The following is a 16,819-nucleotide window of genomic DNA, read 5'->3' as shown; positions in this document are numbered from 1 at the left end:
GCTTTTGTTGCTAAAGATTTATGCTTTATTTCAGTTACATTTCTTTTGGGTCTAACTGTGTGCAATATGTTTTTGCCTTTATGCAAACCATCCTTAGAACAGTAATGTTTGATACTGCTGTAGTTATCTAAATATTCTGTGGCTTTTTTTTTTTTTGCTTGCACTATATTTACTGTAGGCAGTGGGGAGACCCCCACAATGGACACCATTGACTCATACATGAACAGACTGCACAGTATTATTCTGGCTAACCCACAGGAGAATGAGAATCTCATAGCCACGGTCCGAGAGGTTGTAAACCGGCTTGATCGCTAGTGACTTGGGTAAGCACCCCCTTGCTCAGACTGGTTTGCTTACCAGCACCTACACCACATCCACTGCACCAAGCCTGGAAATAAATGAGGGGAAATTTTCAAAGGCACAAAGAGCAGTGAGATGCTCAACCATTTTCAATGGAAGTTGGGTGTTTTTACTCCCATTTATGGCTTTGAAAGTCTCCTCCCTGATTTCTAAGGGAGACTTAAGTGCTTGGTATGTCGCAAGATTGTTCGACATCTTGGTTGATGTATCAGATGAATAAGACTGTCAAAGTCTGGAGTAGAACAGAGAAGGAGGAACATTCCTTTGCATGCATGATGTACTGACTAAAGATACTGTGGTAGATGATAATGGTGAGGAAGATTTCTCTGTAGAGCATGATGAATCTGAAGAATTCTGTAGTAAGTGTTTGCTAGTTTTGGTAGTCATTGAGAAATCCTGTTATCAGCAAAGGGCTGTTAACCAGCTAATCCCAATTCCTAAAGTTAAAACAACTTCCGGTTTTGCTATGGACACTTAGCAAGTCTGTAGCATACAGAAATTATCAAATTGGTTACGTGTTGTGTTCTTTTGGACCTCCAGGTACACAGATAAATTAAGCAAGATATAACTGGCCACACATAGCATTTGCTGAGGTTTAATGATCCAATACATCTTTATCATATGCATATAGTATTTCAGAGATCACGATTCTGCAAATTTTGCTTTGCTGCTCACCATCTAGAAAAGCCTTAATAAGAGACTTGATGAATAGCAAGCAAACAAAACAACCCAACCTTTGCACTATAATACACCTCCCCATGCTATATACAGATTACCATACTTTGTGGGGTGACAACAGGATTATAATGTTACAATTTGGATCTGAATATCCTGGGCTTGAATCTTTTACCTGCTTTTGTTGCTGTAAGTACACTAGCCTGGATTTTTTTTGGAATATGTACAGTACATCCCAGCATATTCTGCGCTATGAATGGCATGTATAAATGCAACTAAAATTCTGACTTAATGTGTTATGAAATGGGGTTCATCTGCAAATATAAAGGCAGGAGTCTTCATCCTTCCTGGTCGTGACCTTTTGTGATATTGCACAGTGCAATTAATTAAATGTTCCCCATTACAGAGTGGTTTAAGCTAAAAGCTCATTGTCCTTCCAGTGGGTAGCCAGATGGAACGGACTGTAGTTCTAAGAGATGACTGAGCTCCCAGCAGAATAAAGAAGTGGCATTACTGCTGCTATTTATGAAAGGGAACAGCTTGTGGATCTAGGTCTGGGATTTTCAATAGCTCATCAGCCTTCTAATTTTCACACAGTGTTTTCAATTAGCACTCTTGTTGGCTCAACAAAAAAAGAGAATTGGGGATTGGAGGGGGATGAGAGAATTTGTGACAAAATGGAATAACTGGTAGAGTGGTCTCCCATCAGTCAGGTGTTGGAAGGGCACCCCAGTCCTTGAGACAGATGTTTTCTCTTTAAAGCACTATAACCTATCTCAAGGTTGCTCAAATCTAGGCAGTTTCCGCTGGATGCTTTGGGTTCCAGCTGTCATGGGAAGCCTCAGAGGATTCTTATTTTCTAGGAGTCACTGGCATTTTCTGTGGTTTTGAGATGTAAATATTTTGTTCTTGGAAAAATTGGATTCAGCTTTGAGCTGTTTGGAAAAAATGTTTTTGCTGCAGAATTCCTCCTTCCCAATTATGGTTAAAAAGACAATCCATCCCTAGAAAAACAGTAGATAAGGAAATTAAAAAAATGTAATTAATAATGGCCTGGCTTCATTATACAAATGTGTACAGACAACTGGGCCTGATGTTCCAAGCGCTCATGGTGCAATTAATTATCCTGATATGCACTTGGCACTGTCACATCCAGTGACAGGAGCTTGTGAAGGAAGTTGGGGGCAGGGGTGGGTGTTTGTGTAAATGGGTTCACACTTAAGAGAAGATAGGACTTGTAAACAAAAGTAGAAACCTTAAAATAGGAGAAGGTGAGAGAATTTAGTAAGAATCTACCATTGGTAGATTGTCAACACCATCTTCCCTTTGTTAGTCTGAATTTACAGTATAAGTATTCTCTCAAAAGAATGTGTATCAGCCAGATAGATTGCTTGGTGCTCAGAGGCACATTTAAAAATAAAACTGATGATCAGTAACCTATTTGCTTTTACAATTACAGTATTCTTCAAAAATATTGTACTCACAGAGCTAAGCTGATTTCTAATAGCTAAAGTACCTAACAAATGGCTGTAGTACACAGCACTGAAGAACAGAAACACCAAACAGAATATTAAAATATAGAGGTACACTTTACGTATATAGAAATATCATTGTAATGCCCCCCCATCCACCCAGTTACCTCCTTTAGCTCTCATCTCCTTGCGGCTTTTGATGGAGAGGGGTTCTTCTGGATCCTGCCTCCCACTCAGTAGGGTGTAACTTATTTATTTTCTTCCAATATGAATGTATTTGGAGCTGCTCCCACCCCACCTAACCCCACTCCTTCCTGGCAGGATGATCAGGGCAGCTTGGGAGGAAAATTCTAACCACAAGGTAATCTCCACTTACTTGCCAGATAGTTGCAGACTCCCAAAATCTCTCTCTCTCACACTCACACACACACACAGTATATTCAACACAGTAATTATATTAAACAGGAGATAAGTATAACATAACAGGGTAGAACACTATTCCCAGGGACACTGGTGCCCACACTGATAATATGCATGAATTCCCCCAGTCACGTGACCTGGTATAGGAAACGTAAAAATTAGCATCCAATTGGATGCGTACTTTGTAGGGGCCCTTGATGACTTGTGACCACAATATCTTCTGTGCAACAGTTAGCAATTTGGCTGACTGAGTTCAGTACAGCCCCAAAGACTCACAAGTGGGTTAAGTTGGTGTGTCCCTCCACAGGTTTAATAGGCATCATAATAAAATCCCCAACTCTTACCCACTGGCTTGAGGGCACAGCTCAGGGAGTAGAAGGATCTCCTAAACAATCTCTCTGACTAGCTAACTAAAGGATGGTGCCTTCACAACTCTGCGAATGATCCTCAGGTCTAGAGATGACTCTGGACTCCTCAATTACTGCAGAAGGGCTGATGATCGCTGCTATCAAGCATCCTCTTCATGCAGGAGTCAGGCTGCTTCTGGACTCAGGATTTCCCCTTTGCAAAGGGTGCAGGGCTCAAAGTGCAGGTTACAAAACTATACTAAAAATCCAAACTTTTTAGTCTCCTACCCTAGTGCTCAGATGCACTCTCAGCTGGTGCCAGCCTGGACTAGCAGCCAGACCAGTGGTGGTGCCATGTGGTGACTGATTTTCCCTGGGGAGCTAAAGGGCTAACTCAGCCTGGCTGGGGGAAATTTTCCCACCAAAACTCTACAAACTGGGAGTCACCTTGGAGAGGGAAAGGCCCACACTGAGGGATGTTGCTTCCAGGTCCCCAGAGGTCAATTCTTGGGGAAACTCTGCATGCCTGGGACTCACCAGCGCCCCACACAGCCAGTCCTGTTCAAGGGATGGCAGCTCACTCCCTGTTGGTAAGGCCATCTCAGCTTCCTGGGCTTTCACTTGTCAATCATTTCACTCTGCCCCCTCCTCCAAGCAGACCACATACTATCTTCCCCCAAGCCAGCTGGGCTCCTGGCATTCTACACAGTTAAGACCTTACCAAATTCATGGTCCATTTTGGTCAATTTTATGGTCATAGGATTTTAAAAATCATAAATTTCATGATTTCAGATACTTAAATCTCAAATTTCAATGTTGTAACTGTAGGGCTCCTGACCCAAAAGGGGGTTGTAGAGGGGTTGCAAGGTTATTGTAGGGCAGTCACGGTATTGCCACCCTTCTGTGCTGCTGGCTGCAGCGCTGCCTTCAGAGCTGGGCAGCCAGAGAGTGGCAGCTGCTGGCCAGGAGCCCAGTTCTGAAGGCAGCACCGCTGCCAGCAGCAGCGCAGAAGTAAGGATGGCATGGTATGGTATTGACACCCTTACTTCTGCGCTGCTGCCTTCAGAGCTGAGTCCTTGGCCAGCAACCGCTGCTCTCCAGCCACACAGCTCTGAAGGCAGCGCAGAAGTAAAAGTGGCAATACGCGACCACCCCCTACAATACCCTTCTAACACCCCACCATCCCCATGGTCCCCTTTTGGATCAGGGCACCCAGTTTGAGAAACACTGGTCTCCTCCATGAAATGTCTATAATATAGGGTAAAAGTACACACAATATCAGATTTCATGGTCAGTGACATGTTTTTCATGGCCATGAATTTGTAGGGCCCTATGGATAGTGGCTCTCCTCTCTCCCTCTTGGTTGCCTAGCCAACTCTGAGTCTGCCTTGGCTCCCCTTTCCTCCCAGGCACAGTGTGCCACTACTGGAGTTACAGGCACACAGAACCCCAGGAGCCTCGGGAATTACATTGTATGATTATTATTATTAATGTTTGTTACAGTAGTGCCTAGGGACCAACTAAGAATGGGGTCCCTTAGTGTTGGCATTGTACAGACACAGAGCAGTAGACAGTCTGTGCCCCAAAGATATGTACATATATGGGGAAAATAGTTTATTTCAAAACAATTGTTTGGGCTGAAACACGGATTCAGAGGTAACTCTGAGCTGATTCCCTGATAACTCTTATAAAGGATCATATTCTGGTTTCTCAATGGAAAGTTGTCCAAGCCACTTGATAAGCTTCTTTCTCTGTAGGCTTGCCAGCTATCGAGTGTACTTTAATATGGTCCCTTCAAATTAACCCTCCAAAAATCTCTTCACAAAGTCCTGTTTATTTTGACAGACTGGTCTAAACATTTAACATTTATGTTTCTGTTTCATCTGCAGGTCTCCTGGCCCAGGGGTGTCTTACAAAAGTGATTCAGCCAGTGAGGAATGAAAAGCCATGATGGAAACAGACAGGAGGTGGGAGGCAAGACTTCAGGATCTGTCCTGGTCCCTGCCTAAGCAGCTTGCCTATGGGGCAAACTATTTAATGAATTAAAAGCTGCTATGAAGCCACAGGCACCAGCCACTAAACATTTGAACTATCCTCCATGTAAAGCTTTCAGAGCATGTTACTACCATACAATCATCAGTTTTCCATGTTTCAGCTGGGTGGGGGGGATACCCACACACTCTGTGGACTGGACAAGAATGAAGGTGAATGTACTTCCAATCTGTGTAGTGGAGGCAGCCTTTGTGTTGTGGTAATAGAGCTTTGAAATGTTATGTTGCTTTGTATCTCTTCATCCTTTCTGTAGGGTTTCCTTCTCCCCTTCCAGTTCTCCTTTTGTCCTTTTCCTGTTAGCTGATGTTCACTGCACTGTATAGCAACACCTGGATTCTTTGCTATGACAGACACAGCCTTCCTTACTGCACCATCCTGCCCCGCCTGTCGTGTCTTCAATGCAAGCTTCTCTTTTATGTGCTAGGCTGCATCTCGTACAACATGAGGTTCCTTCCTGCTGGTATTGGCTGTGGCTGGCGCTTCATCACTGAGCTACCCTGAAGGAAGGGCTCTCTCTTTTCCCCCTCCCAGCTACTCTTTCCAAGCATCTCTGCTGCAAGTACACAGTGTCCTGCTTCTCAGCAAGACTCCGCTGTTCCTATCTATTGAAAATGGCTGGTGCAGCATTTTACTGCTGAAAAGGTCAGCAGTAATCAAGAGAGAAAGTGAAAAGCTGGCTTCTCTCAGCCAGCAGGAAAAGTGCAAAACTATATTTTAGACTAAAATAAAACACGTCGCTTTTCTGTCCTCTGATATGTTGCTTTGTCTAATATGATGTGAGTTGCAGCCTGCTTGAGCGAATGATATTCTGTTCCAAGTCATCTCTCCACCACAAAGGGGAATGGGCAGGGGAATTCCATTTCCCTCTATCCATCTGCTGTTGTAGCACTAAGGAACCATTTTTATAAAAGGGGCCTGCAATGAAGTGTAACAGCAGAGAGCAGCTTTAGCAAAGGTGAGCAAACTGTGGTGCACAGAATTCCATAGTGCAGCTCACAGCTACCCTCACCTTTAATACAAAAGTGCATCTTCTGGAGACTACCGCTTCCTGCATGGGATGTTCCTGCTTGATTTGAGTGGCCTTTTACTCATGGCAATTGTCTTTTTGCGTGCTGAGATCTGTAGTTTCTCTGAGTTACACCTCACCTGCTTGTCAGAGATGAAGACATCTACTGTCTGCACTGTCTTATGCAAATTATTTGTAGCCCTTGGGGTCCTGTCAAATTATTAGTTCAGGCTTTAGTTGAGAACTTCTTGAATACCCTTGGGCTTTATTATGATGGTTCAACCATGCTGTCTGTTCTACATGCCACCTTCCTACTCTTCCTTCAGAAAATCTTGGGACTTTTCCTGTCATGAACTGGGAATGCTTTTATTACCTTGCCATGCTGATGCAAGCAAGAACAGTTTCATGAATCTGCAATATAAGCATCTGCCTAACTTTATATTTGAAGATTAAAAAGTAGTTCTTCCTTTTCCACTCTTTAGTGCACGCTGCACAGATTTCACACTTGCTTGAAGCCACCTCCAAGTCAAAGCCTTCTGTGATGGGCTCACTCACCCCTTGCCTTGCAGCTGCTACCTTCACTGCTGCCAAACAGCAAGGATTTGTGTGTAAGCTCGAGTCTTCCTTCACGGAGGGACTCATTTTTGTCTTCTCTCTCATCATTTTTCAAGACTTCATTCACAAGAGCTGCAACTTGGGGCACTGACTTTCTTTTTCCTTAGCATAGGCAAGACCTAAGTTCCCTGTAAGCTTCGCAGCCTCAAAGCATCCTATTTAGTGCTGCGCAGGCACTTGGAGAACCGTCCTGGAGACCTGCCGCAGCCGGGGCGGCCCAGACCCAGCTGCAGCCAGATCGGGCCCAGGCGTGGCCGTAGCAGTACAGCTTGGCCCGGACCCAGGAGCAACCTGGACCTGCTGGGGCCGGGGAGGGGCACCTATCCTGCAGCCTCAGCCCCAGAGTTGCCACAGCAGGGAGAGGTACCTCTCCCCCTCAGCCCAGGTGCTGCTGCAGGGAGAGAGAGCTGGGAGGAGTCCTCTCTCCCCGCTGTAGCTCTGGAGCACCCTCCTGCACCCTAAACCAATCATCCCCCGCCCCACCCCAGAGCCCGCACCCCCAGCCAGAGCCCCCACATGCCTGCACCCCAACCCTATGCCCTAGCCCTGAGCTGCCTCCCATATGCCGAACCCCTTAGTCCCACCCCCACCACATGAATTTTGTTACATGCACCAATATGAAAGTGATGTGTGTCACATCACCTCCATATTGGTGCACGTAACAAAATTCATTCCGCACATGGGTGGGAAAATTAGAGGGAACACTGGGCAAGACCAGCTGATGTTAGCATGAACTAGTTCTGAGTTCTGTAGTGAAGAAGGGGTTGTGGAAGGACATCCTGTAGATAAATAGTATCTCGGGAAAAAGCACTTCCGTCTCACACTATTTAGTAACAGTGGCAATTGACTGCTGTATTGAAGTGGGAGTAGCCTAAGTGCAGTCCACAGCCAAAACCTGGGCCCACAGAGTTCTAACAAATCAGTCAGTGGTAACTCTTATCTTTAATACAGAGATACACTCCATGGAGACTCAAGGTCTCAGCATGTGATGCGAGGGCTTGATCCACTTTGGGTCCATATTTAAGGTGTGGATAGCTGCAAGCTGCCCTGTCTTACACAAATCAGATGTAGCCATCAGCTCCTGGCACATTGCCAGTCTATCTCTGTGTTGGGCAAAGCATGCCTGTTCTTGGATGGGAGAACCAAGCGGGTACTTACTGTTAGCTGAATGCTGACTGACAAATCTTTCCCTTTTCCCCAACATAGAGGAAGAGAGATGTGATGACATGGCCAATTTTGAAGCAGCTGGGATGGGGGGGTATGGTTTGAGTTCTTGCTCTCCAACAATATTATAGATGATGTTTTGTCTCATTAAGAAGCTTCAAATCTGCACTGATTTACCCAATGAAAAATGAATTTTGTCTTTTCAGTGTTTTTCATGAGTGTCACTTCAGTTTACATTTTTCAGTGTGTTGGCTGACAAAAAAAAATTAAGTGGGTGGTGAGGGGAGGAGGAGGGTCAGACATTTTCTTTGCTCTGAGAAATGTTAACAAAAACATATTAAAATGGAGTCCATTTTCTGGATTAATGTGTTTGGAATTGTTGAAATGCCAAGTTTTCTGTACAAGTGTTTTGCAATTAAACTTTTAGACTTTATTTGTTTAAGAAGATGATATGCTTGCTTGACATTTGCTTCATTAAAACTGTTCAACATTGAATCCATTCTGATTGAATTTTAACTGCATGTTAGTGAGAGAAATCTTGCCACCATTGCCTTCTTGTCTGAGAGACTTTGTCAACTCCACATTAGTCACCAAAACTCTTAAGCAGTCCATATTGGCAACATGTTCATTTCCTCAGTTGCTCATTCGAATGGTGGGTTCACAGTTTGAGGAGTCTGTATTTTAGACTGCCATACTGGGTTGTAATTTGGTTTTCTGTGAAAGTGATGCTCAGAGCAGAGTGGGGGAGAATGCTCAGTCTTTACCCTGTTTGTCAGACAATCATAGAACTAATGGGAGCTCTTCATCCTCTGCAGCCCAAGTGTATTAGCTCTGTGTGAAGGGGCCCTGGTGCTGAAGGAAGAGGGGTGGATAGCTGCCCTCTTTCAAGTGTAGCTCCCCTTTCATGCACCTGAAGAAAGTAACAACTGTTGAAAACACCATGAAGACCATTAAAATTTAATAGTCATACAGCATCATTAATAGGGCAAGCCGTAGGTAAAGAATGACCTGTTATCCCCGTCACCCAACTGAGTCAACCGAGCAGGTCCTTTCTTTGTTTCTCATCCACCCTCATTTTTCTCCCTTCCTTGGGATTCTCCCACCAATTTTTTCCCTGTCTCTTTTCTTGGTCATCTTCGATCTTCTCTTACCTCCGGACCTCTTCAGCTCCTTTTCCTTCCCCTTCCAGAACCTTCTATCTGTCTTCCATTTCTGCTCACTGGGATGGAGAATTTATCTTCTAGCCATCTTTTATCCTCATGCAGCCTATACCTTGGGAAGAGACTCCCACGTGAAGGAGTCTTCTGGCTGGATGAATTTTTCCTGCACTGGAACTCCTTTCAAAACCATGGGGCTTTAGTCAACCATCCATTTAACTTATTCCCAGGGTCACATCTGATTATTATGATTGCCCAGTCTGATTACTAGTTTTGTTTATGCACAACTAAGTCCGTGGTTCCAGTACTCTTTCAGATATCAGGATATATGCTAATTTGGCTTTGTGTCACACCTTGTATATTTGGCATCACATGTGCTGTAAGCCTTTAAGGACCCAGGGTATCCTTTATTGAAGGGCACCCGCCAGCATTTTCCTGTCTAAACACTGGCGAGCACAGGATTGGTGCACACCTGCAAAAGTAACAAACAGCCAGAAGAAGTGCATCACCAAAGGCAGGATCCATTTCCCTTTCAGCCAGTGCTGCTATCCCTATGTCTGACGTCAGGCAGCAGATGGTGACCAATCATGCTTTCTTTAAAACAAACCATGATGCATTGTAATATTTCCACTAGTTGTTTCTTCCTTTTCTTAATCCCTCTTTGCTGTGCAGCTGCTGGATTGGATCAGTGATTAATAATCCTTTAGGGGAGCTGGGGGAGCTTGGGTTCTTTTCAGAGGAAAAGCTCACAGCTCCTTCCTGTTCAGCAGGCAGTTTCCTCTGTCAATAATGTAGATGAGATTTCAAGTGAGGTATTTTTTACACTTTACATGAGTTCAGCTGTATTCTTTGGAGCCTGGAATACATTCAGTCCAGTTAGAGTTAAAGGTTATCCTTCAGCTCTTCTGTAATGATCTCTCACTGACCAGTGGATCATTTTGTTTCTTCCTTCCTCATTGCTGAGAGCATTGAATATTTTGTCTTTTTAATCTTTGGGATTTCCTAGTCAAATTCAGGAACTGCCTTGTTAATTGCAAAAACTGCAGATTTACTGGGTGCAAGTGGAGTTCACCACCTGGTATATGTAGTCAGGAGTCTGCGTCCACTAATTAGTAGGAGAACTGATGTGGCCTTGGCCAAGTCAGACCCTGAAACCAGTGTCCAGGGACTAACACCTGGCACTGGCCTCTTTGGTTAATGTAAGCACTGATGAGGTATATGGTTGTGTAAAAATATGAAAATTGGACTCTGGGAGCTATCGGCAAGTGAAGGGCCAAAGCTTTTAAAATCTGGTGCTATCGCCAACCTGTTGGATTGTTATAAACTGGTGTGTGCAGACTAGCACAGTAAGGGTGTATTTATGTATGTGTGCCAGAGAAGATGTTCGCAAAAAGAAAAGGAGTACGTGTGGCACCTTAGAGACTAACAAATTTATTAGAGCATAAGCTTTCGTGAGCTACAGCTCACTGCTTTTTCCACCAAATGCATCCGATGAAGTGAGCTGTAGCTCACGAAAGCTTATGCTCTAATAAATTTGTTAGTCTCTAAGGTGCCACACGTACTCCTTTTCTTTTTGCGAATACAGACTAACACGGCTGCTACTCTGAAACCAGAGAAGATGTTGGAAGTTTGAATATTTATAGACAAGTAATGGCAAGCAGATGCAGCTGGGACTTTGCTAAAGCACAGCTTTTAAGGGAAGTCAAGAGGAAAAGGTGACTGCAACACAGGAGAATGGGATGTTTATGCAAACATATGGCTTCCTGTCCTAAACTCCTCAGCCTTACTTAGACGTGAAAAGAGGCTGAAAATGGTGTTGATGGCTGATTCCTCTGAACTGATGCTAATACAAGTTTGATTTGCATTACAAGCCTGCAATGGTCTGAATGGTCAAATAGTTTTTTCCATCTCTAGCTTCTGGTTCACTCTGATGCAGGGCCAACACAACATGGATTTATCGTATCTGACTTCACCTGTAGCCAGAAGGCAGTGGTCCACCAACTTTATAACTTTAGGTGTGACATGCTCATTATTAAATTTTGCAGAATTTATATGAATCTGTATCCTAGTATGAAGATCTCAGTGGTGCAAAGGATCTAGTTTAGTCAATGACTTAATAATGAGGTGATAACCTACTCTTTGAAGAAATTTCTGTTTCCTGCGATACAAGGAAAGGATACCCCTGTTTGTGTGGTGGTGTTTATAGGCAAAGCCCTTTATTTTGGTTTTTATTTTGTTTAAAATTTCCCAGGGACTTTATCTGTATTTATTACAAAAATTTAAAAATGGGTGAAAATTGGTGCAAAAAATTAACTTCTCTGTTTTCTGGTGAAATATTGGGGTTAATGCGGGGAGATGGGAGGACAGAAAAAAGGAACAAATAGAGAAAAGTAAGAGTAGTAAAAACATTTCAGTGCTGTGGTTTACTTCATGAAGTTCATTGAGTACATACATATAGGCACGCAATTGCGTGTGTGTATCTTCCGCTGCGTTGCCTTATTTTAACATTTATACTTAGACTAATTTATTATTAACATAAATATATCAATCTAATCTAATGTATTGGATTTTCTAACAAAATGAGTATTTTTATGTACCGGAGTGGATAATTTTGTAATGGAGTGGTCTAAAATTCAGGTGAAAAATCAGTACAAACTGAATCATAGCTTTTGTAAAACCCAGGAGTTGGTTTTTTTGGTAAAAACCAAAAATGAAGCGCCTTTCTCAGGGTAGGGAGAGAAGTAGCAGCACCTTCAAAGGGATGGCGAGACCCCTGAGATGGCATCAGGACATCCCCCACCCCAGCAGTGGAGCAGAACTGTACCTCTCCAGCTGTCATATCACTACTGCATACTGTACATTCCATAATCAACAAAGAACCCTTGTGTACTCCCTTTTGACAGACTGTCCTCTGACCTCCTTTCACCCATCTCCAGCTACCTCAGTTCCCCTGCCTTACCATCACCAGGTGAGCACCAACTACTGCTTCCCTCATCACTGTTACATCATCTGGACTCTTCACTAATCTTTGCACTGCATCTTGGATGGGGAAGTGTGAGGAGGGCAAAAGATGAGAGGCTGTGTGCACTGTAGTGTGCAGAGGGCATCACATGGAGTCATGCATAAGTGGTTGGTTTTGCTAGTATTTTAGGCCTCAATCCTACAAGATTTAAGCACGATTAACTTTATATACATGTCAGTGGTTCCATCAAGTTGAGTGGGCCTATTCGTGTTTATAAAATCACTTGAGTCCCCAGATACTAGTAGGATAAGTGTCATATGGAGTTTGAAATACCTTAGAAAAGCTATGAGGCAGTAGTTTAAAAAAACAAAACACAAGTAGCTATTATTTTTAAACTAGAGAAACACAGAAACAGAGATATGTAGTGATTTAAAAAGAAAAATAGAAACAGGCTTAAAATAAGAGTCACAGTTTAAAAAAAAATGGGAATAGGGAGAGATTTTTAAATGAAGAACACTTTAGTATGATTTGAAACCCATTAAGCTGTGCATGCTATTCGTCTATGTACAGATGTGACCATACCATTGATACCCTCATCCTTTCTTCACCTACCCCCTCATATTGTTACACTCAGACTTGTTGAGCCTTGTCTTAAATTTATTCTGTATCTTGCAAGCTAATCTACATGGGCATGTCCCTATGGACTTCCTGAGAGTGCAGGGTGTCCAACTTGCAAGATCAAGGCCTTACCTTCTAAGCCAGGGGTGGGCAAACTTTTTGGCCCGAGGGCCACATTGGGGTTGCAAAATTATATGGAGGGCTGCGTAGTGGAGGCTGTGCCTCCCCAAACAGCCTGGCCCCTCCCCCTATCTGCCCCCTCCCACTTCCCGCCCCCTGACTGCCCTCCTCAGAATCCTCAACCCATCCAACCCCCCTGCTTCTTGTCCCCTGACTGCCCCCTCCAGGGACCCCTGCCCCTAACTGCCCCCCTGGGACCCCACCCCCTATCCAACCCCCCCTTCTCCCTGTCCCCTGACTGCCCTGACCCCTATCCATACCCCCAACCCCTTATAGGCCCCATGGGACTCCCATGCCTATCCAACCCCGCCGTTCCCTGACCGCACCCCCCCCGAACCCCTGCCTCATCCAACTGCCCCCTACTCCCTGTCTGCCCCCCAAGATTCCCCGCCCTCTTACCATGCCGAAGCCAGCCACGTCGCCCGTGCTGCCTGGCAGGAGCAGCCGGCCAGAGTGCCGGTGTCGCGTTGCGTCGCGCTGAGGCTGCAGGGTAGGGGGAACAGCGGGGGAGAGGCCAGGGGCGAGCCTCCCCGGCCAGGAGCTCGGGGGCCAGACAGGATGGTCCTGCAGGCCAGATGTGGCCCACGAGCCATAGTTTGCCCACCTCTGTTCTAAGCTCTTTGAGGCGGGGACTGTATCTTCCTATGTGTTTGTAAGATAGCTAATAGTGAGATCCTGAGGGGGACCATTGGGTGCTAGTACTGCAATACAAGTAATAAATTAGTCACCATCTAAACTGAGATTTGAAAGGTTCAGTAGGGGGGAAGAAAAGTGTGGTTACCTAATTACGCTACAAAATGAGGTTCCTGCCTGATTAGCAAAACTGGAACGGGCTCTTCAGACCACATACAAGGAAAAAATCTTCATCCTTTGACAAACTGAGAAAATATTTTTAATTTTAAAAGATGTTAATCTCTAGTCCTGGATAAATACTCAGTCTAGTCCCTTCCACTACACAATATTTACAGAAAGAGTAATGTGCAAGCTTTTAAAAAAATAAATACAAAAAGAGGTTTGCGATCCCCCCGATGCTAACACAGCAGATGTTTTGACTTCATTGCCATCACTACAAACCTTTAAGCAATTTGCTGACAGTCAACCTCCCTCTTACCTGTCCGTGGAAGACTTCGGTATTCTGGGCCTGATTCTTTATTGCCCTACCCTTTGTGCAGCCATTTACACCTGTGCCAAGGTGTCAGAGAACATGCACTTTGCTCTGCTGTAAATGACTATACAGTGACTTAGGGTATCTGTGTTTTCCCTGCTACTGTAGATGACACAGCTAGCTCCTCACACTGGGTAAATAATGACTCTCCCTTTACTGTTCACATATTGGTGGTTTCACTATCTCAGAACTTGGCTTTAGTGAGTAAAAGGCCTTCTAATTTAGTAGAAATGTGTTACTCAGCAGGCTGAAAGTGTCTCTTTCTACCAAGGAGTTTACATTGCAAACATACAAAGCATTTCACTTTTCCGATTCTCTGGGCTAGATGCTTTACTGACATAACTAGGCATCGCTTCATCAGATCAATGGAACTACGCCAGCTTACACTGGACGAGTAACCAGCCCTCTGGTTTGGGGAATCAAAGAAGGAAGCTGTAGTTAATTTCAGTATGGGATGATACCAATGTGGGATTCCCTTGTGCCTGTCTCATAAACACCACTTATTTTATTAAATCTACTCTAGTGGCACACAGGGAGAGAATTCCCTCATCTAATTTATTTGAAATAATTAACACTTCAACCCAGGGCACTTGCAAGCAAATCCTAGCCTGAAGTTTTAGAGCTGTCTCTCAATTGCCTCTTTCTCCCCCCCGCCCCAACCATCCAAAATGAACTTTAACAGCAGCAGTGGCCCTTTCATCCCTTCTCAGAGGAAGTTTGTTTCCTGTATGACACTTCAAATTCCTGCTTAGGTGTTTTTTGTTTTGTTTCCTCCTTAATTTCTGAATGAAAAAGGGAAGCAGTTCTGAATGGGGGAGGGACGCAGGAAGTACATCCAACGTAGAAGACCTCAGGATGCCTGAGCCTTGGGGAATGGGAAAGCTCTGGAAACCTAACTGGGCCCGATCCTTCTCCAGGAAAGTTGCCTCTTCAGAAATGCTGCCCTTGCTCTTGGACGCAGCAGCACAGATGCCATTAGTTGTTGTCCTTGTGTAAATTGATTCTGGATGGTGTTGACACTATGCATAAAAGAATATAATTCTCCAAGCGCATTCCACTGATGGTTTAGCTAAGAAAAGAGCTGTAGGAGGGGAAAATGTGGATTTTTAAAGACATCCAGCTTTCTGGCAGGTATGAAGCTGACTCAGAATGGGGAGAGGGGTCTTTGTCTTTTACACATATTAGTAACCAGTGTCCCTGGCATTCCAATTTACACATAATTTAGACAGATCAAGTTCTACCAAAAGAGGCCTGCCTGTTTCTTCTGTGGAGGAGAAGGAGAATGCAGCCCAGAGCTGAACTTCTTGTGCTTTTTAAAAGGATGGGAATTTTCCCCACCTTCTTCAAATCTGCTAGTTAAAAAAGGGGTAGAGGAAGGGGGAGGAGAGCAAAGGAATAAAATCTGTAATGTTCCATGAAGTTCATGATCATCCATTGCTGATTTAGAGACATTTAAGAAGTGGGAGTTTACTCTGCGTGTGTATGTCTGGTCTCAGATGTCCAAATTCCACACATTCCTGAAGAGCTTTTGAGAGGAAAATGTAACAAATATGAAAGTGGAATTCTTGCTGCACACCAGCTTCAGGGTTTCACAATTGTGATAAATGCACATTTCCAGATGTCTGAAATCTATGTTTATGTAAAGAAATGAACCTAATTCCTACTGGGAGAGGCAGTGCCCTCTAATGGTAATTCCTAATATAGCATAATTGAGATGGAGTGAAAAAAGCCTGGTACTAGATTACTAATTCACGGCTGCACTCAAAACATAAATCAAGCCCCTACTTTTGTTCTAGATAGACAGTTGTTCTATTTGAAGATCAGCTGGTGTGTTTTCCTGTTCCTGCTCTACTTCAAGATGCTAGGAGAAGGACAGATGTTTCTGTATTACAGGGAAATTCCAGCACGGCAAGTGAACCCGAATGTTTAAATGTCCTTGTGAAGTCATCATCTTGCCTGAAAGGGGTGGGTGTGATAATATTTCCAGTTGGCTAAAAACTGGGGGAAATTTTCTTGTCTCAGGTGTAATAAATAACGTGCCAACAGCCAGCAGGGTGGAAAGTCACAGGTTTTTCCCCTTTCTAGCTCCTTTACTATCAGGACTATGATAAACAAAAGAAAACCATTAGGAGTTGTGGGTGCATAGATCTCTCTAATAGAAGCCATGCAACATCTGATACTGCAATATCATCCTGCGCTCTATACACAGCTGGTGCTCATGCAGGGCACGTACAAAATTTACTGCACTGCCATACAAAGAGTAAGAACACATGTCAGAGGGCTCATACAAAGTTTACTGCACTACCACAGCTAGAGTGAGAGAGCGAGCCTGAGCAGCCTGTCCAAGCAAGAACTTCTGTGGGATTGTTGTAGGTTACAGGATAGCCAGTCCCAGGCATTCAAAAAGTATGAGTCAAGCCCAAAAGCAGTAAGCCCAAAAAAATCATGAAATTTTTTAAAAGATAATAAATTAAGGGGTCTTTTTATTTGCCTTCTGGATTTGGAACCTTTAGAGTTAATGGGTTTCAAGGTTTTCTATGCAACCAGGAGTACAACTAGACATTTACTTTTAAAACTAAAGAAGCTAATGTCATGTCCTCATAGGACTCCAAATGTAGTGAGACTC

General features: G+C 43.9%; 1 protein-coding gene across 5 annotated transcripts in view; it reads left to right on the top strand.

The window, feature by feature from the left end:
• The window catches only part of HMG20A (high mobility group 20A), a 74,327-nt gene extending 65,721 nt beyond the window's left edge, over positions 1 to 8,606 (top strand). For 4 of the 5 annotated variants that reach the window (XM_038417925.2, XM_038417924.2, XM_043494526.1 and 1 more), the window contains 2 exons: positions 179 to 323; positions 5,164 to 8,606. In XM_038417925.2, the coding sequence (XP_038273853.2) occupies positions 179 to 315 (137 nt within the window). In that variant the 3' untranslated portion in view covers positions 316 to 323; positions 5,164 to 8,606. Of the gene's footprint in view, positions 1 to 178; positions 720 to 5,163 lie in introns of all 5 variants that reach the window. The other variant, XR_006274933.1, reaches the window with a different exon arrangement.
• Positions 8,607 to 16,819: the final 8,213 nt, after the last annotated feature.

The sequence above is a fragment of the Dermochelys coriacea genome, chromosome 10 (genome assembly GCF_009764565.3).
Source record: "Dermochelys coriacea isolate rDerCor1 chromosome 10, rDerCor1.pri.v4, whole genome shotgun sequence".
Taxonomy (NCBI): domain Eukaryota; kingdom Metazoa; phylum Chordata; order Testudines; family Dermochelyidae; genus Dermochelys; species Dermochelys coriacea.
The sequence above is the reverse complement of the archived record's forward strand: the minus strand, read 5'-3'. Positions and strand labels throughout refer to the sequence as shown.